Source organism: Bos mutus, chromosome 4 (assembly GCF_027580195.1).
Source record: "Bos mutus isolate GX-2022 chromosome 4, NWIPB_WYAK_1.1, whole genome shotgun sequence".
NCBI classification, from domain to species: domain Eukaryota; kingdom Metazoa; phylum Chordata; class Mammalia; order Artiodactyla; family Bovidae; genus Bos; species Bos mutus.
In genome coordinates this window covers 44,249,196-44,274,197 of record NC_091620.1, presented here as the reverse complement: position 1 = coordinate 44,274,197, position 25,002 = coordinate 44,249,196, and the positions used below count along the sequence as shown (strand labels likewise).

General features: G+C 50.6%; 1 protein-coding gene and 1 non-coding gene across 7 annotated transcripts in view; one reads left to right on the top strand and one right to left on the bottom strand.

Annotated features, from left to right (window-relative positions):
* The window catches only part of TNS3 (tensin 3), a 222,342-nt gene that overhangs the window by 81,255 nt on the left and 116,085 nt on the right, over positions 1-25,002 (top strand). For 5 of the 6 annotated variants that reach the window (XM_070369418.1, XM_070369416.1, XM_070369413.1 and 2 more), the window contains 3 exons: positions 20,225-20,277; positions 22,208-22,379; positions 24,738-24,788. In XM_070369418.1, coding sequence (XP_070225519.1) covers positions 22,230-22,379; positions 24,738-24,788 — 201 coding nt within the window. In that variant the 5' untranslated portion in view covers positions 20,225-20,277; positions 22,208-22,229. Of the gene's footprint in view, positions 1-10,530; positions 10,659-20,224; positions 20,278-22,207; positions 22,380-24,737; positions 24,789-25,002 lie in introns of those variants that run through there. The other variant, XM_070369415.1, reaches the window with a different exon arrangement.
* On the bottom strand, positions 23,107-23,180 carry TRNAI-AAU (transfer RNA isoleucine (anticodon AAU)). The gene has a single exon. It is a non-coding gene; the product is annotated as a tRNA-Ile (tRNA).

Below are 25,002 nucleotides of genomic sequence, written 5' to 3'. Positions count from 1 at the left end.
AGGTTGTATAAGAATAGCTTCTGAAATTTGAGCCAGCTGTTTACTGAACTTGGGCGGCTTTATTTCTCCTTGTTTAATTAAAGTGAAGACAATGGGTAGGTTCTGCCAAAGGTGACATTAGGAGTCACATTACACTGTCTCAGGCTACAGTTTCCAACCTGCCTTCTGACAGCTACACCTTTGTATTTGTGTGTATGTGCGTGCATGCTTAGTCGCTGAGTTGTGTCCGACTCTGCGACCCTCTGGACTGTAGCCTGCCAGGATCCTCTGTCTGTGGGATTCTCCAGGCAAGAATATGGGAGTGGGTTGCCGTTTCCTCCTCCAGGGGATCTTCCTGTCCCAGGGATTGAACTCGTGTCTCCACATCTCCTGCATTGGCAGGCTGATTCTTTACCATCTGAGCCACCAGGGAGCCCCTTGTTTAATAAAGTTGGCTTAAACTCACAAAGTCAGAGGACGTGGTCATGAAATGACGTTGACAGGACGGCTCCTTGACTGTTGAGGACACGGGCCCGTGAGCATGTGCTGTCATCGTCACAGTTCCCATGATTGACCTGAGACAGGTTCTCTCAAAAGTATTGAATTATTTCAGTAAGGATGCCCGCCAAATTGGATAATTAGGAGTTTGAGATACAAGAAAAAAAAACATACTCTGATGATATTCCCTTTATTTTACTGCAAAATTAGGTGACAACGACAGAGTACAGGCTTTCTGTTGGTACTAATTTGTGAAGAAGTGTTACTGAAGCTCATGGAACCTTGTCCCTCCTACTGGCTCCCATCCATAGCAGGCTCTCTGTAGGAATTTCTTGTCCTCGTCTATAAGTGCAGGTATTTGATTAGATGCTGGTTATTCCTGGTTATAGATTGTTTCTGCTTGTGTAGTGAACTTTAGAAGCACAGACATGGGTCTGCATACCACAGCAGAGTCTTAGCTGAGTGATAGATGCTGTTTTCTGAAAGTCAAAAGCACGTGTACACGTGTGCCTACACACATGTAGGGATGCACAGCTGCCCCTTCAGAGGCTGTCTGTCTCATTAGAACATATTTGACCAGAATTGGTAGCTCAGTGAGTAATGAATCTGCCTGCAGTGTGGGAGACCCGGGTTGGGAAGATGCCCTGGAGAAGGAAATGGCAAACCACTCCAGTGTTCTTGCCTGGAAAATCCCATGGACAGAAGAGCCTGGTGGGCTACAGTCCATGGAATCGCAAGAGTCGCATACAACTTAGCAACTAAACCACCACCACGATGAGATTAATTTGTTTCAGGCCAAAAGACACTTGCAAACTTCCTTGTTCTTTAATCCCTCTGATCTTAGAAATAGAGAAAAGTCTCAAGAGTCATTTCAGATCAAAGGCCAAGTCTTCCACTTGGTCAGTGGAACCAAACTTAACATCTATGTTTTTGGTAAAAAGCCAGGTGAAACTCGAATAAAAATATGCATGATGCTGTATTCCCAGAGTTCAACCTTGAAACTAAGTCTTCTGATTGCTCTGCACCAGGTAGCCTGTCTATACAGGGATGAGTCATCTGAGGAGCCCCGTGGAAGACCCTTGAGGGGATATATGGAGACTGAAAGGCCCAGTTAGGATGAGAGAAGCCTGGGGAATACACCTGGACTCAGGGGGCTGGGACATGCCCAAGGTCAAATAACTAGAAACGGGGGACAGGGGTGAGGCCAGAGCTTGTGGCAGTATCTCCACTGGAAAGGCAGGGTGCTCTAGCCCTGCGGTGCTGCTGAGCGTTTGTGTTTGCTCTGGGGAGCCCCAGGCCCTATGTCTCCAGTTGCTGCATCCCCGTGGGTGTACATGCTGGCGGCTTCTGCATATTCTCAAGAAGTATGGATGGACAGGAGTGCCCGGGATTTACAGCTTGGGGGAGCAGTGGGAAGCATTGAGAAAGTGCTGGAGTTGAGGTGCAGTCTGGGAGCTCCCTGTTCTTGAGATTCATGTGCCCTGGGGACCCAGATGTCCACTAGCCCCTCCAGGGCAGCTCAGAGCAGGCCAGGCTCCTGGACTGGGTTGATGACTCTGTTACTTCATTTCTCAGTTGCTCGTTTGTTGTATTTTTTTTTCTCACTTCAGAGTCCTTTTTGAAGGCTGGGGAGCTGGACTGGCATGAAGTCAGTGTGAGTTCACACTGGGATGGGAAGACCTCTTCCATTCCTTTCGGGAATCAGCAGGACCCAGGCCAAACTGGTCAGGGCCAGCCAGTTCCCGTTACAGAAGGGGCCCGGACCTTTGCCCAGCCTCTGCCTGCAGCTGCCCTCAGCACCTCCCCTAAATGCTGCCCTGAGCCATCCCTGCACCTGGGTGTGCGTTCCCGTAGATCTCCAGGGAAGGGGCACCTGCCTCCAACCTTTTCTAACCCCAGGCCAGACTTCCGTCTACTCTAACTTTGATTTCACCATTCCCTTCCACACCTGAAATAACACCCAGGCTTTGGCTTTTTTTCACCTTTGGGGGTAGAATTGCCAGGATTTCTGGGAAGTGACCTGGTAAAAGAGGCCCTGATGGTGTTTGCAGTTCTTTAGTGGGGACTCCGGGTCAGCCACGAGGAGGCTTTCCTCAAGTCTCAGTTCAGGGACCTTTGAGAAAGAGGGACAACCCTCCACAAATTAAGGGAAAACCACCCCTTTTGGAGCCGGGGTTTGAGAGCTGGTGGCTCCCTGCTATTGCCAGGCCTGCTTGCGGGTGTGAGGAGAAGGCTGCAGGAAACACATTAACCCATGGCAGCGTGGAGCCCAGCTAATGATTAAAACCCACACCAGCCGCCTGCAGTCACACCAGCAATTGCTTCTCTGTGTCTGTTCCTGTCCGCCTGTCAGGTGTCAGTGTCCTCTGCACGTCCACCCAGGTATGGCACAGCTCGGTGTCCCTGTCCACCCTCATCCTGGGTCCCCATGCCCCATGCTCTGGGCTGATGTGACCAGGGCCAATAGCTTCCAGAGTGACAGCTCCTCTCCCAGGGATGGGCCTTTGGAAATGTTTCCAAGTAATGACAGGGGTGTCCCCAGGTCCAAAGGCTGGAAGTCTGCAGTGGATAAGAAAACTCAGGTTGAGTGTTATTTATTTTCTTTTATGGCCCTGAGTCTATTGCAGTCACAGGTTTTTAAGTGTGGGAGGGACGCCTGAAGACAGTGGTTTTGTGTGATTGGTGGTGGAAATAGCAGTGACAACTGAAAGGGAAAACCAACTGCTTATTTTTCAATGCCTTGAATTGGGATGGAGGAGAAGCGTCATATTACCAAAGCACTTGAATTACCTGCATGTATTTTTACCTGTAAGGAGAGTATTCCTTTAAAAAAGCATAACAGCGAACTCCCCCATAGAGAAGTCTCTGCCGCGGAGCAGTGGCCGAGGGGTGGAGTGACTCTTGCTGTCAGATTGGGATCCCAGGTTGGGGAGTCAGATTCTCCCCCAAATTCTACATGCCCTCGGGCCCTCCACCTGGGCCTCTCCTGGGAGCCAGGGAGCGTGGGGATCCAGGGGCCTGTCTCCAGAACTGGGTTTGAAGAGCAGGTGTGGAGGCCAGGACTGGGACCTCTAAGTGTTGCCTGGATTGGTGTTGTCACAGTTTTCAGCTTTGTGACTTTGAGACTTTTGCTGGGGTGCTAAGGAACCAACTTGTGAAATTTGGTAAAGAAAAGCAATCAAGCATTCAACCTTTTCATGTTTGATCTGTACCTCAGAGTTCAATATAGATGAAGGGAGAAAGCCTTATTTGGTGAGGAATTCCGGCTGACAGATGTCGAGAAAGTGATAGAGTAGCCGTGTTTCAGACCGCTAATAAGGGCGGAGCAGCTCTCTCTAGGACGTGACCTTCTGTAACTGGCTTGGTCACAAAGGGAAGCTGGTGGGGTCATGTGGGCCTCATGTGAAGGATGTTGGAACATTGATTACATATTTGCCCCTACCAGAAATCAAACCAGAATCAAATTAAGCCAGACCCACCCACGACTTACCGGAAATACAGGGCCAGAGCGATCTGAAAAATAATTCCAGAGAGGTCAGCAAAATCCAGAAGGGGGAAATTCTACTGGGTAAAGAGAACCCCGGTTGTTTTTAAATATGCTGCAGGAAGAGGAGGAGGAGGAACTTGTGATGTAAAGGAACTGAAGAAACAGGTTAAATAAACATGGTGAGACTTGATGTGGATCCAGTCACAGTGTCAGACTGTGAAAAAACAAAACCAAAACAATACTTGTAAGACAGGGACGTTGGAACATTGATTACATGTTTGTGTACAAATATGATGATGTATTTGGTTTATATTAAGGAACGATTGCTAATGATAATGGTATTTTTTTTTTCTCTATTCTAAAGATACTGAAACACTTATTAGACGAAGTGGTATAATGTCTGGAGTTGGCTTTACAGTGGTTCAGTGAGGGGCTGTGGGGGTGAGTGTGTGGATGCAGTTTATCTGGGGGGTATTGGAAGCTGGGGCACCTGAAGCTCCGCACCCTTGTCTCCCGCTCCCAGGGTTATTATGCAGGATGTGGGTAGTGTAGGCACAGAGCTCAAGGTGAGCAGGTGACTGAGGCCCAGTGGCCAGGAACTGTTCATCATACGCATCGCCCACCATGTTCTGATATACACTGCCAGCTCCCCACCCTGCAGTCGTTTCCCACATGTGAGGGCTCAAGGCTTGCCCACCAGTGGCCAGTGTGGTCTCATGACCAGCTGGCCTCTGGAAGGACACTGTGTCTGCTTGAGGAAATGCTTCACTGAAATCCTGCCATTTTCATCAGCACAGGACCCAGAGGGGATTGATATATTGTTTTCTAAAATGGCAATGTTTGCTTCATAAAGCTTTTTAAAAACATTCTACATAGAAGTGAGTGTCAAACTAGCCAAGGGCATTCTTACTCTTTGAGAAATTTATACAGCTTTCTTTCCAAAGGGGTTGATGTTGAATGAGTTAAACTCAATGTCACAAACGACTTTGGAAAATTAAGAGTTAAAACAGACTTGAGGAAATGAGCTCCCTGTCCTTGGGAATATTCAAGTAAAAGCTGACAGCATTGCTGCAGTGGTCATTCCGAATGTGATTGGGAGACTGGGGTTTCATATTGGGTGAAAGTGACAGTGAGGGACGCTTTAATAAAGTCATCTTACTATGTGGTAACAAGGTTTTAGTACAAACCAAGCAATGCACAGATGGTTTAGTCAGTGGTTCTCAAAGTGTGATCTCAGCCCAGCAGCAGCAGCAGTAGCATAAGTCTGGGAACTTAGAAGCACACATTCTCTGACCCCACCCCTGTCCCCAGATCTCTTTACCTAAGCCTTCTCTGGGTGGTTGTGCTGCCAGCTGAAATTTGGGCACCTGAGAGAAGGAGATGTTTTCCAGGGGAGGGCCCACTCTGAGCAAGGCTGGCAGGTTGTGAGAGCTGAGCGTGGGGATGACTGAGGACCCTGCAGCCTGCGGGATGGGCGAGGGTGCTGGGTTGCCTCACTGAGATCCCTTCCTCCTGGGAACAGTCTCTCACCTCCTGAAGCCCTTCTCTTCCCCCGTGTTGTGTAGACAACACTGTGGTCCTTTTGTCTGTGTTCTAGAACACAGAGCCAGCTTCGTCAGAGTCTCTGTCTAAAAAATGCTCCAAGCAGCTCAGCGTGTGGCGTCCTAAATCCTCAGGTGAGAACAGAGCTCCGGCAGAGACAGTGATGTGTCTTTAGAAGGAAGCATGGTGGCATTCACCACTCAGCCTGCCATCCAAGGAGGCAAGAGAACTCCGGGGCTTAGCTTCCTAAGGAGCGTAAAGCATCCTCGGGATAAAGAAATGACATCCTGTCAAGTTACAAACGTGACTGGGTTAGACTGTGATTAGGATTCTTTTCATGATATTATTGGGACAAATTTATTATGTGGGGACATTAGAATTGGGAAGTTTTCCAGGTATTTCTTAGGTGAATCAAAGACTGAATCATCTACAAATAACAGGTTCAGTTACAGTCACTCCTCATTATTTGTGGATCATATATTTGCAAACTTGCCTATTTATGAAAACTTATTTGTAATCCCCAAATCAACACTCACTGTGATTTTGTGGCCATCCAGGGACATGTGCAGAAAGGCAGAAAATTTGAGCTGCATGCGAGCACTCACCGGCTATGTTGTACAAGGCGCCTCTTGTTTCAGCCCTCAGACGAAGAGTAAACAGGGGTCCTTCTCAAAGTGTATTTATATTTAGTGCCACATTTTGGGATTTTTTTTTTTGCTTTTTGTTCATGATTTCTGTTTACAATGGCACCCAGCTATAGTCCTGAAGTGCTAACTGGTACTTTGAGGCACCAGAAGCCTGGCCAGTGTCATGGTGACTTTTAAGAACATGACAACCTTGAATGAACTATAGTCGATCAGTTATTGATTTAGGGGTCCTCAGACCTTTCCCCTGATTTGCCCATCAGAAAGAACAGACCCTGACTCACTTGCAACTGCCTCCCCCTGAACCTGCGGTGAACACTTCATGTACAAACCTGAGAGGTGGGCGGGAGGAGGGGCCAAGCTGGAAGAAATCCATGGTGGAGGGCTGAGTGATCTGGGCACTGGGGCAGGATGGGCCTGCCGGACAGGACACTGCCCCTGCTGGACACCCCAGAGTAGACCCACATCTCTGCTGCTGAAACCCTGTCTCTGCAGAGAGCTCTCACCCGCCCAGGCTGAGTGACCCTACCCCAGGTCTAACAACACAGGTCCTCACCTTCTAGAGACACATCCAGTCTCTTCCTGGGCTGCTAGTCACTCCTGGGCTGCTCCTTCCTGCATTGTTCATGTCCCTGGCTGGGGCTGAGAATGCTCCTGTTGGGAATTTGTTGGTGTCTTTGAGACCTGATTCCCCAGGCGTGGGGTGTTCTCCATCACCATGGAGGAAGGAGTAAACAGCTTGTCCTTGGGGCACCACACCTGGCCCTGTCTACGACCCCACCAGAACTCACTGCCCCTCCCCATTGTGTTCCTCTCTTGTGATATACAGGAGTTGGACTTGGACCTTCTCTCCATCAGGACCCTCAGATGGTGAAGGGTCTGCCTTTGAGCTGATACTGCCAGGAGCCATGGGGACAGGGTCCTCTTGACTTCTCCAATCCTCAGAAAGCCTAGAGGCTCCCACCCTTGACCCATTGCACAGAGGTTAGAGCTGGTGCTTCAGTTCAGTTCAGTCTCTCAGCCGTGTCTGACTCTTTGTGACCCCATGGACTGCAGCACACCAGGCCTCCCTGTCCAACACCAACTCCCAGAGTTGACTCAAACTCAAATGTCCATTGAGTTGGTGATACCATCCAACCATCTCATCCTCTGTTGTCCCCTTCTCCTCCCACCTTCAATCTTTCCCAGCATCAGGGTCTTTTCAAATGAGTCAGTTCTTCACATCAGGTGACCAAAGTATCAGAGTTTCAGTTTTAGCATCAGTTCTTCCAATGAATATTCAGGGCTGATTTCCTGTAGGATGGACTGGTTGGATCTCCTTGCTGTCCAAGGGACTCTCAAGAGTCTTCTCCAACACCACAGTTCAAAAGCATCAGTTCTTTGGCGCTCAGCTTTCTTTATAGTCCAACTCTCACATCCATACATGACTACTGGAAAAACCATAGCCTTGACTAGACAGACCTTTGTTGGCAAAGTAATGTCTCTGCTTTTTAATATGTTGTCTAGGTTGGTCATAGCTTTTCTTCCAAGGAGTAAGAGTCTTTTAATTTCATGGCTGCAGTCACCATCTGCAGTGATTTTGGAGCTTAGAAGAGTTCCAAATTCTGCTGACATGACAGGTAAGGGGACAAGTGGCCCGATTACCCTCACCCCTGTGGTCCCTCTCAGGAACCCCCTGCTGTCCTGTGAGGACTGAGCTGACCTAAGACAGACACTCTGGCTCGCCACCTCGGGGTCTCCATTGTGTCTGGACTGGAAGGAGACCCCAGGTGATTTCCTCTGGAGGCCTTCCTGCCAGGGACAGGGCTGTGAGGGCCACTCACACCCCTCCCTCTGTTATTCTGTGAGAAGAAGTGAAATGTTCTTGTTATGAAATAACTGATTAAAAAAAAAAAGACTGCTTGTTTAGATGTAATTGTAAAGTGGGCCCATTGTGAATCTTCCTCTTAATGTAAGGGGCGTATCAGACTATTTCATAAAATGAAATCTACTGGACAGCCACTAGTGTAGACAGCTGGAGGGGAGGTTCTCACAGTGAGGGATGGGGATGGGGCTCTGGTTATGGGCGGCTCGTGGTTCAGTGCTGCTTGCTTTTCCTCTTGTGAGTGTCAAGGGAGTGAGTTGAATGCAGCCTCAGACAGGCTGGGTCACCTGTAAAGCCGCAGTGTCCCCACAGCCTGACGTGTGTCCAACCACTACCTCCCTTATCCTTTTGGCCTCCTGGAAACTTGGCACCCAAGGAACGTGACATTTCAGGAGCTAATGGGGTTATCAGGCGCCTGCTTCTTTCTGGTCCTGCCTTGCTCTTTGACTTTGATTTTGTGTTTTTTTATTGGTTTTGTGCTAATTCAAAAGGACAGAAGGCAGGCAGGCCGGTGGGTGGGCAGACACCTGTTAGGTTCTGGGACACCTGCCTTCCCAAGAATTCCAGTAGGTTTCCTGGGGGAATTTAGGAGGACAGAGGCGCGAGGGGGGGTGGGGCACTCTGGCTTTGCCCTTTCTGATCCCCACAGAGGTGGGATTCGTTGGCGCCAGCAGGACGCAACCCCTGCCCTGTGCGGTCCTTCCTGACCCCTCTCTGGTTCCTGCAGGGTCCTGGCTGTACGTGCTGCCACTGAGCCCTCGGCTCCACTGTGGGACCGGCCCCCCTGGCGCCTGTGCTCCCAGCCTCCCTGCTCCTGCTGAACCAGTCGTGGGCCACATCAGGCCAAGGGCAGGGAGGGGGCAAGATGGGAAGAGGGAACTGCTTCTGGAAGGAGAAGCGGGCCATGCTCCCCAGTGCAGTGAGTTCCTCCCCAGAGGGATCTGCAGGGCTTCCACTTGCACTTGGCACTGAGTCCGTCCCTGGCGCCTCTCCTCTGTTTGCTCCTGTCCTCACTCTGCTTTAATGGGACTGTGAAAGTTACATGGGGCGTTGAGCCCTGACCCTGGCTCCCACGCTCTGCTTCCTGGGGGTGGCCGCTGCCTGCCCTGCAGACCTCTGCCCACCAGCCCCTCTGGGACATCAGGCTTGATTGTGAAAGCATGGTTTCCGCTGCCTGTCCTGGGCCTCCCTCCCTCCCTTCATCAGCCTCCGAGTTCCACATAGTTCAGACCAGCCTACGCATCTCAGAAATCTGAGTATTTGGTGACAAATAAGCATAGACATAGTTTCAGAACATGACTTAGTTACCGAACAACAACAAATCTTAGCGTGAACAAAACCTTGCTTCTCATAGTTGAGCTTGGGGGCAGAATGACGTTACTTTAGCTCAGTTGGTAAAGAATCTGCCTGCAATGCAGGAGACCCTGGTTCAATCCCTGGGTTGTGAAGATCCCCTGGAGAAGGGAAAGGCTTGCCCACTTCAATATTCTGGCCTGGAGAATTCCGTGAACTGTATAGTCCATGGGGTTGCAAAGAATCAGACATGACTGAGTGACTTTCACACACTTTTAGTTTCCTAACTTCAGAGGGGTGTGTATTTTTCTAGTAATTCATGGTAATTGTTGCTTACTTGTAGGAGCGTTAAGAAAAAAATTCTCAAGGTGGGCAATCCTGATAATGAATCTGTTTCTGGTCTTCTCATTCTGGAAGGGAACAGTGTCTTGCTGGCTGACTGACGTTGGGAAAGTTTCTTTGCCCAAGTCTTATTTCTTTGAATGGAGCTGTGGTCTTGGCAGGTTATTGCATTTAGTGTGGGCTTGTGGGCAAGTTTCACTTCCATGGGCCAATCCCTCCCTGGCACCCAAACACAAGTATTGAACGTAAACCTGAGATTTATTTAGCTTTTATTATCTGCTAGATGCCATTCTTAGCTCTGCACATTTCCTTATTTAATCCTCCCAATACCCCCACTTTCCAGATGAGAAAACTGAGTCACAGAGAAGTAATTTCCAAAGGTCAGACAGCATGGGTCTCACCCAGGCGTTAAGGTTCCAAAGCAGGTACACTTCACCCCTGCACCCTACGAGCCAGGTGGTGAGTAGTGAATGAATGAGTGAACACATGAAGGCCTTCGTGTTTGAACTGGATGTGGCTAGTTGTTGCCTTTTAAAAGATTGTAATAATTTTTTTATTTTCGTGGTTACGCCATGTGGCTTACAGGATCTTAGTTGCCCAACCAGTGATCAAACATGTGCCCCTGCAGTGGAAGCATGGAGTCTTAACCACTGGACCACCACGCAAGTCCCTCAAAAAGTTTTAAAACGTATTTTTAAACTGTTTGTTCAAAAGCGTCTGTTTTCCTGGAGAAACAAACAGAACGTGCAGAGCTGTTTCAGTTGGTCTCCTTAAGGGAACCCCCACCCCAGTCCCCAGCTGGGTGATGACATTTATGCACTGCCACCAGGCCCTGTGCTTCCTTGTGAATCTGGCTCTGGTTATGCAACGTTCCTTTTGTTCCTTTTTGCGGGACCTTTTCACAGCGCCAGTTTCAGGGCTGGTCAGCATGGCTGGGAGCAGCACACAGGTCCGACGACTCTGGGAAGCTGGGGGCCGTGAAGTGTCCTCGGGCCCTGCCAAGTTTCTGGTATGGTAGCTGCGAAAGGTCTTTCTCTGCTCTTTACCCAGAAGGTGGAGGGGGCGAGGGGAGGTGGGAAACAGGGGCGCAGCCCAGGGATCCCAGTGCCACCCTTCACCGCGAGAGTTGGGGGTAGTGAGCCTGGGGAGGGAGGCCTCTGCTTCGGGTTCCTCACTTTGCGGGGGGTGGGGGGAATCTCATTAGATATTCCCATGGGGTGACTTGGGGGGTCCTGTGGGTGAGAACATGTGTTACCGAAGCCTGTACCTGGGCGAGTGCAGCCTGTGAGTCCCAGCCAGCCAGTGAGCAGAACCCACCTTTTATGGTCTGTGGGGACAGGCTGTCCTTCACCGTCACTGGGTTGTCTGAATTGGTGCTTCACTGCCTGGCTGTTCGATGGACAATTTCTTCCTGATAGCCAGCCACCCCCTATTTCATTGATTCCATATGGTACAAACTTGTGAAGGTATAGAGAGTGGCTACTCTTCAGCTGTTATTCTTTTAGATGATGAGTCCATTTAAGCCACTTAAGTAATAAATAAATATACCCTATTTAGTTTTAGTAGCCTGAAAATAACTAGATATTCATTACTGAAATGTAAAACAGTATCCTCCTGCCTCTTAAAATGGCCAGGGCAGCCCTCTGTTGCTTTGAAATGACTGCTGGGTTTATTCTTTCCCTCATCCTGCAGACCCCAGTGCTTTGCTGCCTGCTGTACTGTGTGGCAAGGGGACATGGGAGCGTCATCCCCCCAACATAGGCTTGATTCTCCCCTGTGCCAGGCCCGCAGTGTGTGCGTGTGTGCATGTACGGGTATGTGTATGTATGTGTGTGTGTTTGTGCTTGTGACAGAAACAGGCGCTGTTGCATCTTCACAGGGAAGCATCCGTGGTCTCCCCACCAAGCCGTTCTTTTTTTAAAATTATTTTTTTATTTGGCTGCACCGGGTCTTAGTTGCAGCATATGGATGGAATTTAGTTCCCGGAGCAGGGATCGAACCCAATCCTCCTGCATTGGAAACTCAGAGTCTTGGTCACTGGACCATGAGGGAAGTCCCCCAAGTGGTTCTTATTAAGGCACTTCTTCTGTTCTCATTTTCCCCTCATCTCATCTCATGGTTTCCCAGAAAACACATATGTTGCTGTAAATGTTAATAATGCATTTACTCTCTGCTGGGCCCTGTTCTGGGTATGTGACTGGCCTTTGCTGCTTTAACCTCACAGCCACCTTGCAGAGAGGTTGCTGTAGTTATCAGCCCATTTTCTGGGTAAGGAGCATGAAGCACAGAGAGGGCAAGGTGCCTGCTCAAGGCTACACAGCTGGAGCATTTGGAGTTCTGTTACCTGTTCTTAGAGGCCTTTAAAACTAAGGGAGAGTGGAAGCTGGTAATGCAGGGGCACCTTGTGTGGCTAACCCTGGCTTTGTGTCAGTTGGCTGTCCCTATGTGGCCCTGTAGTCACAGCTTCCTGAGGCAGGAAGGGACTCCCGGAGAAGCCCAGAGGATGGCCATGGCGAGGAGTGCGGGCATGGGTCTAGCCCTGGCCCCACGACTTAACTCCTGTGTGGCGGGTCTTGCCTTGTCTTTTCCTCCACTTTCTTGCCCTGGGGATTGGAGGGTGACAGAGCGCATAGCCTTATAGCTGCTGTTGTCTCCACCCCTCCCTGCAGTCCAAATCAGATCCCTCTTGTAATCCTTTCAGGTGGTCCCCTAGGCTCCACTGAGGCCCTCAGTGATGTGGCGTCTGTGCTGTGTCACTCCTGCGTCGGGTTTGTTAAGCACCATTTTTTTGTAGAAGCCTATAGGAAGCCAGTGGTCTGCCTCTCACATTGGCAGATTATTATTGGCACTCATTACTGGCGACGCAGGGTCTTTTGGTTTGCAGACGGTTGCTGGCTGTGACAGCAGCTCCCTCGTCCAAAGCCTTCGATGGCACTTTTGCATTCAGAGTAAGGCCTTCAGGGTGTTTGTTTCCTGTGATACATCGACTAAACACCCTTTCCTTGAAAAAGTATAAGATACTTGGCATCCTGTCAAGATAGCAGAGGTTTGAGTCTTGGTTCGAGGTGGTGCAGGGATACTTGACAGAACCAAGTAAATGTCAGGCCAGCTGGGAACCCAGGGCCCTGGAACCCTATCCGCCCTGGGGAGTGAGTAGTTCTTAGGAGATGTTGCCCAGTGGATGGGGATCCCGCCTCCCCCTCTCCTCCAGACACCCCCCATGTCTGTGAGCCAGGGGCCCCCAGGCACTGTGGAGACCTGTGTTTATTCAACCCAGATGGGGCTGGCAGGGTGTGTTCCCCGGGGAGCTCCAGCACTCCCACTTTGGACATGTGCTTTGGCCTTCATCCCCAGAGAGCTTCCAGCTGCCTTTTCACCCCAGTGGTCCCCACCAGGACCCCAAGGCACCCTGTTCTCTCCCTCTGTTGTTTGGAAGTATGTGGCTGGCCCACGTCTGCTCCCAAATGGTGGCTGGCCTGTCCGAACCCCATCCTTTCCTTCTTAGAGAGGCGCAGTTATCAGGGGCAAAGCAGTTCCCTCCCAGAGGTGCTTGGGCCAGTGTCACCAAGTGCTCTGGACTGAGCCTCTGCTGGTCTCGGCCAGTGGCGCACCCATCTCTGTCCTCTTTAATAAAAGAAGTTTGTATCAGCATGCAGATGTCGTGTTGGTTACTATCCTTAGTTGAAAGATGGGCACCTGGCAGCAAAATTGCTGTTGCTTATTTCAAATATGAAAATAACCCCATTTGGAAAATAAATGAGTTTTAATACTTTGAAAAATATGTTGAACAAGAGAGCCCCCAGGCAGGTCATCTGATTCTTTATCGGGTGGACGGCTCACTAGTCTCTGCCTCGGAACCATGGACTCGGGGATTTCAGGGCTGGGCCGGGCCTTCTGAGCACTAGATCCAAAAGTTGTCATTTTATCAGAAGAGACTGATGCCCAGGGAGGCCAGCGGCTTCATTGGAGTCCCAGGACCACATACTGGTCCAAGCAGATGAGCTTTGGGCCTCAAGCAGCACCTTTAAGGAGAAGCAGTCTGGGCCTCGTTGGGTTACCTTTCATAGGTTAACCTTTACCACGGATCCCACCTGTGTCTCTTTCCTTTTTCCTTCTTTTTCTTGGTGCCTTGAGGAGTTGCAAGCTGTGATTAGCACGTGCCAAAGGGGACACAGGTGAAGGAGGCTGGGCGGGGTGGAGGTGGGCGCTGCATTGCCCTGGAGACAGGGAGACTGGGAGGAACTGGGAGGTGCCCGAGTTGCTTTCACCCAGGACACTGGCACTGATCCATAGAGGGCGGTGGTGGCCTGCAGGGCTCAGACTCCAGAGGCTCTCCAGGAAGGCAGGTGGGCAGCCCTCTTCTTGCAAAATAACACGAGAAAAGGAGTTTGCAGCACAGATCTAGGGGCCCGGGGTCTACAAGTAGAGAGGTTTCTTTAGCCTTCTCCAAGGTCAGGATGCAGGATAACTTATGAGCAAGGAACCGTCTTCAAGAGACTTCAGCAAGGTAGTTCTCAGCCATTTTTCTTTTATTGTAATATAATTGCTTTATAATGTTTTAACTTCTGCTGTATAACATTGTGAATCAGCCATATGTATACATATATCCCCTCCTCTGGAGCCTCCCTCCCTCCCCCGTCCCACCCCTTTAGGTCATCAGAGAGCACCGATCTGAGCTCCCTGTGTTATACAGCAGCTTCCCACTAGCTATCCGTATTACACATGTTAGTGTATATATGGGCTTCCTAAGTGGCACTGGTGGTAAAGAACCCGCCTGCCAATGCAGGAGACATAAGAGACATGGGTTTGATCCTTGGGTCAAGAAGATCCCCTGGAAGAGGGCATGGCAACCCACTGCAGTATTCTTGCCTGGAGAGTCCCATGGACAGAGGAGCCTGGCAGGCTACAGTCCATGGAATTGCAGAGTCAGACACGGCTGAGTGACTAGCAAAGCACTATGTATGTGCGTCAGTGCTTCTCTCCCAATTCATCCCACCCTCTCCTTACCCCCTGTGTCGTAAGTCCGTTGTCTACATCTGTCTCTCTTCCCACCCTGCAAATAGTTCAATTAGTCCCATTTTTCTAGATTCCATATATATATGCATTAAAATAAATCAGACATTCTTAAGGCATGAACTGTACTGTGGTGATAGATGAGGGCTTCAGCTTTTTAGCCCCAAGAGTAGATAAATTCTTTACTTCCAAGTAAAGACGCATAGAAATGTCACATGTTACCTTCCTGACAAGTGCAGTGTTTGGACAAGTCGGGCTGCTTCCAGTCGGCGTGAGGCGTGAGCTCCCTGAGCAGCCACGGGGCCTCTCTCCAGTGTATCCGGGTCCCACCCACTGCTCATCATCTGCTTGGTTCCAAACACAGCCCCAGAATGAGGTTCTCCCTTGCTGCAGGATTTTCGTGCCCATCAGATCTCAGAACCTGGCTTAGAAGTGGTGACTCACTCATGATTCCTCTGTCCTTCTAGGCTTAGGGCTAGACTTGCTTCCCCGGGAAAAGCTCCTCTAGCTTCACTCGTTTCAGTCTGACCCAAGGACAGGCTGGGCAGGATGGGCTGTGGACCACCGAGGGCCGGGGGATCGAAAGAGTCCATGGTTTTGGTGTCAGAAGTTGCGCTGCCTCTTAATCCTATACACCTAAGAGTCCTGAATGCCCTTTCCCCAGCTGTGAAGTGAGGACAGTCATGACTTACTGGGGTTCCTGCTGAGAACCAGGTGCCTGGCCATGAATGGGTCTGCTTCCTGACCTTGGTCACCTGTCGCGTCTTACCGGATGGTGCTGGTAGAGTGTTGCTATCTTCTATAGGGGGCAGGGGGGCTGCATGGTCTGTGGACACAGGCCTTGTCACCCCAGGCACAGCTGGCTGCTGAGGCGTGCAGGAAGGCAGGGGGCTTTCTCTCCAGCCTCTTGGAGGCCCTGGACTGGCCAGAGGGCCTGCCTTCTTAGAGAATCCCCTCCTCACTCTTTCCCTCCTGCACCTGTTCTGGCTGCACTGGTTCCCTCGCTGGTCCCACTGCAGGGCCTTGGCACTGGCCATGCCCTGCCTAGTCCTATCCCCCTCACCTGACCTCCCTAAGCCCCTCACCTCCCTCACCTCCCACAGCCCCTCCACACTAGGCTGCGGCTGTGCCTGCTTCCCTGCATGCTCCTCCCCTGAGGGTTGTCAGGAGCCTTACTGGCAGGCTGGGGTGGATAGTCAGTATGTGGGGGTTCCAGCTGCTGTCATCCACTTAGGTGACGGGGGTCTGCTGGAAGGCATAGAGGGCCGGCCTTCAAGGAGTTCGCTCTCTGTTTACAAACTTATAGTTATGGTTGGTGTCAGATTGTCTTGAGTCGCTGTGTGTTACTTCAGTCTAACTTGTTCTAACAGCTCAGCTGCAGGTGAAACTGAGAAATACTGTGAGGCTAGGCTGAGGCCTAGCTTTCTGATTGTATTGCTTGTATGTAGGTTTGTATTTGTTTACCTATTTTTCATGTGTTTATGTGTGTGTCTACATATCCTCTATCTGTGTATCTATCAGCTCTCCAACCTATTTATCATCTGTCTATTGTACCATCTAGCTATGCATTTATCATCCGTCTATTGTACCATCTAGCTATGCATTTATCATCTATTGTACCATCTCAGTTCAGTTCAGTTCAGTTGCTCAGTCGTGTCCGATTCTTTGTGACCCCATGAATCACAGCACGCCAGGCCTCCCTGTCCATCACCAACTCCCAGAGTTCACGGAGTTCACTCAGACTCATGTCCATCGAGTCAGTGATGCCATCCAGCCATCTCATCCTCTGTCGTCCCCTTCTCCTCCTACCCCCAATCCCTCCCAGCATCAGAGTCTTTTCCAATGAGTCAACTCTTCGCATGAGGTGGCCAAAGTACTGGAGTTTCAGCTTCAGCATCCTTCCCTCTAAAGAAATCCCAGGGCTGATCTCCTTCAGAATGGACTGGTTGGATCTCCTTGCAGTCCAAGGGACTCTCAAGAGTCTTCTTCAACACCACAGTTCAAAAGCATCAATTCTTCGGCGCTCAGCTTTCTTCACAGTCCAACTCTCACATCCATACATGACCACTGGAAAAACCATAGCCTTGACTAGACGGACCTTTGTTGGCAAAGTAATGTCTCTGCTTTTGAATGTTCTATCTAGGTTGGTCATAACTTTTATTCCATGGAGTAATCTTGTACCATCTAGCTATGCATTTATTATCTAACACATCTATCATGTGAAGGGCAGTGGTATTCAGGACTTGTTGTGGATGAGGGCTGGCTCAGACCCTCTGTGGAGCTGCGAGGCTTTGAGGCTGCTGCAGGGATTGTGGGTACTGCCCCTCCAGGCCCACCCTCCCTGCCCTCCTGGGACTTGAGGCCCAGAAGCTGCTCAGCTTGGTGGCTTCTGGAACAGGAGGTAGCTCTTGCTCATGTGCTGATTTGGGGAATTACAGAGCAAAACTAAGTCAGTTCTCTTAGACCTTGAAGCCACACCATGGGAGAGTGTGGGATGATGGGGGCTTTTGGAGAAGGCTTTGTAGCCCCCTTGAAACTCAGCGCCTGTGTGTCAGGAATGACGGGGGAATCACCCTCACAGGCTAAGCAGTGAGGCAGGGTCGGCCTGGGGGCAGGCAGCTTGGCCTGGTCATGTCAGTGCTTGGACATCAGCAGGTGGGGTTGGGCCGCAGGACCCCCATGGCTTCCCCTCCCTTCAGAGTGTTGTCTGCTCTCCTGCTTTGCTTTGTCACATAGGTTTGCACAACCTGCTTACCAGGGTCTGCAGCTTCTTAGTGAAAATGCAGAGATGTTTGCAAGTATCAGAAGACATAATCAGTCCCTTGTGCTGGTTGATTGGGAGCAGTGGTCTCCAGACAGGTTTATGTACTCACCCCCAGGGCTGGGACCTATGTATGTTTAATTGCAATGGAGTGTGAATGCACTACATTATGTTCATTTATGTATAAATTATGTACCTGTCCCACATTGCAGAGATTTTGTGTGCCTTCCTTATACACACTCACAGTGTAAAGCAAAATGGAAAGCGCATGAACTGAAGGAACAGTAGACGGTGCTGTGTGTCCTCGACTGGGACAGTGGTTCTCAGACATGGGGATGTTTGGACTCAGGTTAGCTTAAAACCAGCTCTTCTGGAATCTTGATGATATGCCAAGACAAGTAGCTGAGTCCTAAGGGAGATGAAGTCCTTGGGAGGAAGGACAGGCTGGATGGCCCTGCACAGTGTTCAGGGCCTGTGACCCGGCCCTGGTGAGGGTGGGGTCACTTTTAGGCCCCTGCAGCTGTCATGCAGTAACTCTAGGTAGGCCAAGAATGTTCCAGTTCCAAGGTGCTCAGGGTCCACCCTCAGAGGCTCCCTCACTGTCTTCCCTCCACGAGTGTCTGAGTTCTGTCACTGGCGGGAAGACCTGAATGCCACACCGGGAGCTGGCACCTCATCTGAGCTGACCCTGGTGTTGCACTTTCTCCAGTTACAGAAGTAAACTGTGTTCTCAGTAGAAAAGGAAAAAATAAATGCACGTAGAAGAAAAAATAAGAAAAGATACGTAGTGAAACGTTCCAGAAACACGCCGCTGCCCAGGCAGCCTGCACACTGATAGACATTTCCAGGTGTGCGTGTGTAGCTGTGAGTGTGTGTGAGTCACGCACTCTGCGCCAGGGAGTGGCCACGTGGCTGTTAGTGCTAGTGCTGTCACACATCACGGCGTCTCTCCAGGCCCACAAGTGTGTCACCATCTGTAAGCCCCACGACTTATCTAATGTCACTAAGTCGTAGGGTTGAACTCTTAGGCTGTGTATTTTTCACAGTTACACACATCATAATGCAGCGAGCAGCCTGGTCCATAGAGACTTATGGACTTTCCCAGTAATTTCCTGAGTCATTCCTCACATTGCTGTCACGTGTTTCAGACCTTTTAAGGGCTTTTTATATTTATGGACAAGCGGTTTTCTAAAATGATGAATTCGTTTACATTTCATTTACATTTTAGAAATACTTTAAAAATATATATTTTTAGATTTTAATCTTTGCTTTCTAATGGATCTCCCCCCCAAATCTCATTGTTTGGAGTCCATATGGCCTGAGCCATCAGAAGTCTGGGGTGTTGGGAAGATGGGCAGGACTGATGTGGAGCCCAGAACAGTACAGACATGGGGTGTGAGGCCTGCCGCCCACTGGGAGGTGGTCTTGGAGGCTGGGGACACTGGAACAGTGGAGGGCAAGTTCTGGTACCTGGCACCCACGGGGACCATCTCAGTTGGTCCCCAGACACCTCTGCGAGAGGAGGAGACGACCTAGAGGCATGTGTCCTGGCTAGGGAAGATCAGCCACTACGTGTGGACACCCAGAGCCCACTCTCACATCTGAGCATGGAGGAGAGTGCCTTCCAGGTCCTGCTTTTGTCTGGGGCCCACGTCACAACCTCTGCGGTTTGGAGTTGGCTTGACCACACGTTGTGTAATTTTAGGAGGTCATCTCTCTCACTGATCCCTGAAATAAACTTGGTATTCACTCTTCATCCCTTCGCTTCACACTGGGGGAGCCACTGTGAGCCAGCTGCCCAGGTGGGACACCAGGCAAGGGGGGATGTCAGATCCTGTCTGAGAAGGGTTCCCCAGGGCCAGGGTGGGCAGGAGCAGAAGGGGGTGCCGAGGCTTTATCCACCTTGGCCAGCTCTAGCCTGCTGCATGGTCACCCCTGTGTCACCTACTCAGAGCATGTCCTGGGCTGGTCCACAGAGCTGTATCCATGAGACGCAGCAGGCAGGGAGGAGCTCACAGAAGGCAGGAGAGAAAGGAGCCTCCTGAGAGGAAGGCATTCGGGGGAGCTGAGACAGGGACATCTGGATTCTCCTCCCCTTCTGCCGTTTTCCACGAAAGCTTACACCTCTCTGTGCCTTGGTTTCCCCACTTCTGAAATGGGAAGTAATTTCTCTCACAAAGTTACTGGATTCATCTGCTGAAATAGTGGATATAGAGGAGCCTAGTGGGCTGCAGTCCATAGGATCACAAAGAGGTGGACGTGACTGAAGCGACTTTAGTTCGCTCACACGCCTTGGAGTTTAACACACACACTCACACACATACATAAGGGTTGTGTAGACTGTAAAGTAATTATAACCTGAAGTTTCTTTTCCCTGTCAGATAAGCTTTTCAAAAATAGAGTGGTAAAAATGGAGAATTCTCTGAAAATCAGTAACTGGTTCTTTTGAGCAGATATAACAATAATGATGTAATAGTGGCCAACGTTGATTGAGGGCTTCCTGTATCCTGGGACAGATAGGCCATGACCATGGACCGCTTACCTTGCCCTGACCAGGGGTCATGGGAACCTGCCCTGCTGTTGATTAGTGGAATTGTGTCACTTGGGATCTGAGGTCTTAGGGCTGAGATGTCCTGATAAGCTGGCGACCCTCCCAGGTGATACGATGAGCCAATAGTGAAGGGTCTGACGATGTTTATGATCATGTGAAACAACTGCCATCCTTCCTTCCCAGTGGGGTTTGCAGTGTGTGGGCTGGCAGCACAGAGATCTGAGAATGACCCTTGTCTTGTCATTTGCAGGCTCCGGGGGCATCATCAACACCTGCTTCTCTGTGCTGTGACAAACCGTTCAGGTGAGTGTCCATCACTGAAGCCACTTCAGTGCCTCTGGCCTTGGGTCAGCTCTCGCAGAGGAAGCCTGGACACGGTGTTATTTTATTCTGTAGTAATCTTAATGTCTTTTTCAATTTTAAATAGAAATGCTCAAAGCTGATAAATATCATATGTGTGTCTCTTTCTGGAATGTAATGTCCCAGCATTAGAAATCCTGGTTGTGGAAATGTCCAATCAGTAATTACGTTGCTGTGATTTGATTGTGAAGTGTAGCATTGGGGAGAGTTCTAGAATTGACTTCAGCACATGAAAAGCCCATTATTTTTTAATAGGTCACTGTTGCTCAGTGGTGTTTGACTCTTCGCAACTCCATGGACTGTAGCCTATCAGGCTCCTTTGTCCATGAAATTCTTCAGCAAGAATACTGGAGTGGGTTGCTGTGCCCTTCTTTAAGGGATCTTCCCGACCCAGGGAGTGAACCTGAGTCTCCTGCATTGCAGGAGATTCTTTACTGTCTGAGCCACCAGGGAAGTTCCAGAGTCAAAAGATGTGATTTGATTTTTTAAAGTAAACAGGACTCTTTTACATTCATGTCTGGTGCATAAGGTAGAGAAAAGTATCTTTGTGATTGTTTGTATTTGAATAAACCAATTTTAAAAAATAGATTTATGATCTGGATATTTGATATTTCTTTTGGGCATCATAATTGCATTGTAGATAGTTCTAAATGTATCTTTGTCTTTTAGAAATAAATGCAAAAATACTTATAGAAATGACATATAATGTCTTGGGTTTTTTCAGGGCAATCACAGTGAGGAAGGGGGGTAACAGAGAGTATGGATGGAAAAAGCTTGGCTGTGTGTCCATTTTGAAATTGGATGATGAATACTCAGAAGTGTGTTTAAACTATTTAGTATACTTTTGAATTTTTTTCAGAATTAGGAGAGAGACTCATGTAATAGGAGTGGTACACAAACAACAGCTACGAGCCCCTAAAGCTGGTGGTGGGGGATTTTATAGGTTAAAACCACCCTCCCATGACTGTCCTGCACCGCTCCGTGGATTCACCAGTCTTTGGGGTTGACCCCATCACCTCTCACCTGGATTTTTCACCTTCTATTCCTGACAGCACCCACAGCCCTAGAAGGCTCTTCCTGGGAGGGGCTCTGGGGCCTGTGGTCCCCATTGCACAGTCCTAGTGATGAGGAAGCAGAGCCTGGATGCTGCGTGCTGGAAGCATTATCCTGGGCTCACCAGGCTGCAGGCTCTCCCCACCCAATGGCCCTAACTAAGTCCTCCCCTCTGCTGGCTTCATTGCTTGGTGTTTTTATCCTCTTCCAGACCCCATCCTCCTGCTACCTGATGCCTGCCCTCTAGGTTAACCTAGGGGCAGTCTCAGCAGAGCCAGCACACAGCTCTTCTGATAGACACCAGCCCTTGCCTCCCAGCTGCTGCAATTCCCTCCCAGCTCCTCCTCTCTGCAGGACAGGCCAGCCTCCTCCCTGGGCAGTGGGCCTCCACATGTCCCCCAGGATTGGACCTGCAGATGTGCCTAGGCACTTGTTGATGTCTCCCAGCCTTGGCCTCTTGCTCTGCCATTCATCTGTCTAATGGGCTTCTTCCCTGCTGCCTACACCTGACTTGACACTCAGAGTAAGGAATGCCCCTCCTTCCAAGATCCAGGCTCTCTGAACTCATGCCCACCCAAGGAGGTGCTCTCTCTGCTGGCTTTCCATCAGCCCTGCCCCTACCAGGAGCCTCAGTGTGCTCCCTGGTTGTAGCTAGTTGTGCCCCAGTCATAACCGTTAAGGAAGTTTTAGCTTTGTGCCCTCCTGTGATGAGAATCAGTAAATTCCCAGAAGCCTGTCATCAGGTCCGGGTGTGAACAGTGAGCGAACGTCCCTCCTGGTGCTTGGCCCCTTTCCTGACAGCTGCCCGTGTGTCTCCCAGGCCTGCAGGGCTGAGCCCCGCCATGGAGGACGGCCGCGAGCTGGATCTCACCTACATCACCGAGCGCATCATCGCCGTGTCCTTCCCCGCGGGCTGCTCCGAGGAGTCTTACCTGCACAACCTGCAGGAGGTGACGCGCATGCTACGCTCCAAGCATGGGGACAACTACTTGGTGAGCGGGGACACTGAGCGTGAGGGAGGTGAGGGGCACTGAGGGTGGGGACCGTGAGGTGGGGGGACGTTGAGCATGAGGATGGCCAGGGGGTGCGGCAGGGGTGGGGGACTGGAGGGCGCTGAGTTTGCTGAAACTTGATGAGCGAGGGTCCCCATGTGTGGGGACTGAGGAGCCTGCGGGTGGGAGTACAGGCTGGTTCCTCTGCAGTTGGCTTGACGGGCAGTGGTGCGCGGAGGGGGCCCGCCACAGGGAGGCTGTCCTGCCACATAGCCCGCTGTGCAGTGGGGCGTCTGGGCTCCTCGTGAACGTGCAGCCCCCCCAGCTCGTGGCCCATGTGCACCCCGAGGGGTGTCAGCTTCCTTCCCTGCTGCTGGGGTTAGCACCCCTGCCTATGAAGTGAATCCAGGACTGGAGGGTGGGCATCCAGAACTATCTTCCACCCCAGTTCCTTTCAAACACACATGAGGCTGTTGAACAGAGCACACATCTGAGGAAGGTGCTGTGCGGTGCTTAGTCACTCAGTCGTGTCTGACTCTTTGTGACCCCATGGACTGTAGCCACCAGGTTCTTCTGCCCATGGGCATTCTCTAGGCAAGAATACTGGAATGGGTTGCCATGCCCTCTTCCAGGGGCTCTTCCCAACCCAAGAATCAAACCGGGGTCTCCCGCATTGCAGGCGGATTCTTTACCAGCTGAGCTACCGGGGAAGTCCACTGTAAGTTTCTGGCCTGCACAGGGATCGAACCCGTGACCCTGGCGTTATTAGCACCACACTCTAATCAACTGAGCTAACCGGCCGTTTGAGGAGGATGAGGAGGACCAGTCTTCCTGAACGTCCTCTTTCTCCACCTACCCTTTCTTGTTCCTGAGGCCCCGGTCCGGCAGGTGGCTCTGTGGCTCCATCTTCTACTACTTGAGTTAGATGACAGCTCCTCGCCCTTCTCCAGACCTGCTGCTAGAAGGCCTCTTTATCTCCATAAGGCAGCTAATCTTTACCCTAAACTGACAAGGCAGTTATTGTCATCCTTATCGGTCTCCTCAGATGTCTAAACGGCTGGGCGTGTGGCCCTGGAGGCAGAGAGAGGGAGGTGACCACCCAGTGGCTTCCAGCAGCCCCTGCCCAGCCTGTGGCTTTCCCACTGTCCTCAGCATGGCCTGGTGACAGGCAGGGAAGGTGGGGTCCAGCCCATGAGATCGTCCCACCCCGTCCTTGATCACAGCTGCAGGAATGGTCTCTTCCTCCTGACACTCAGGGTGGGATGCCTCCTCCCTTCTCCCCTTGCTTGCTGCTCACTGAGGGTGAAGGCCTGGGACCTGAGGCCTGGGGTCAGGGGGCTGGGGGCTGGGGCACTTCCCCTCACAGTGGTGGTGCCTTGTCAGAGCCTGAGTCCACCTTGCAAAATGGTGAGGCTATGGGTCCTCACCTCATTCGAGGATAAGGACCTTTTTGAAAATTGGGAGGAAGGGTATGTTTGTCTTCCATGGAGCCTGAGTTGAGAGCCCTGGGCTAGACGCACTTCTTCGCCACTGTACATCTGAACTGTGTGCTCTGACAAGGGCATGTGGAGGCCGATCACCCCCCGCTCCCCAACACGTACACACAGCTGCCTGGTCAGGTCACAGACGTTGGCTCTCTGAGGCAGGTTTTAATGGAGCCCATGGTCCAGGGTGTAGCTTGTTCTGGGGTAGAGGAGCTGTGGACCTCATCCCTGGAGCACCTTTCCTCTCAGGTCTCTATAGCGTCCATCTCTGAAGAGAGAGGTGTGTGGAGCCCCTCCTGCCCCAATGCTGTCCTTAGTTTTTCCTTTGCTTGAGGTGTGATCAGGTTCCACAAACAGCTCTGCTTCTCTGGGAGCGTGGCCTGGGGCTCTGGGCTGGCTGGGGCTTCCTGAGACCAGGCCCCCTGCAGGCCCAGGGCCCTCCACCCCGTACCTTGTTCCCTCGAGGAACCAAGGCCAGTTCCAAAGGATGTGTATGCTCTCCTCAAAAGTGTTAGTTGATCAGTCATGTCTGACTCTGTAAGACCCCATGGATTGTAGCCCATGAGGCTCCTCCATGGGATTCTCCAGGCAAGAATACTGGAGTGGATTGCCATTCCCTTTTCCAGGGAATCTTCCCGATCCAGGGATGCAACCTGGGTCTCCTGTATTACACGCAGATGCTTTACCATCTGAACCACTAAGAGGTGACTGTCCTTATCATCTGTTTTTTCATTCCATGACGATTACATATCTATACATTTCTGTCTTTTTCATAATCTGCCGAATCGAAGGCAAAGAGCCTGTGAGAATGTAGTTGTTCCCTTTGGTCTGAGGATAATGACTAGTCTAATAGCTTCTTATTTCCCCTTTGTAGGTGTTAAACCTCTCGGAAAAGAGATATGACCTTACAAAGCTTAACCCAAAGGTAGGACCTTAGCCCTTTGTATATTCTGAGTTTTGTTAAGTGTCTGTGATGCTTATCCTGCTCGTGCAAAAAGGTTATGTAGCAAGTCTCTGTGGAATATGACTTAATGAGGGCTGTTAGGAACTGTTCATATCCATGGCTTATTTTTTTCTTACAGTTTTTTAGTTTGAAGTAGTTATAATGTCACAGGAAACTGCAAAAATAATACAGGGCG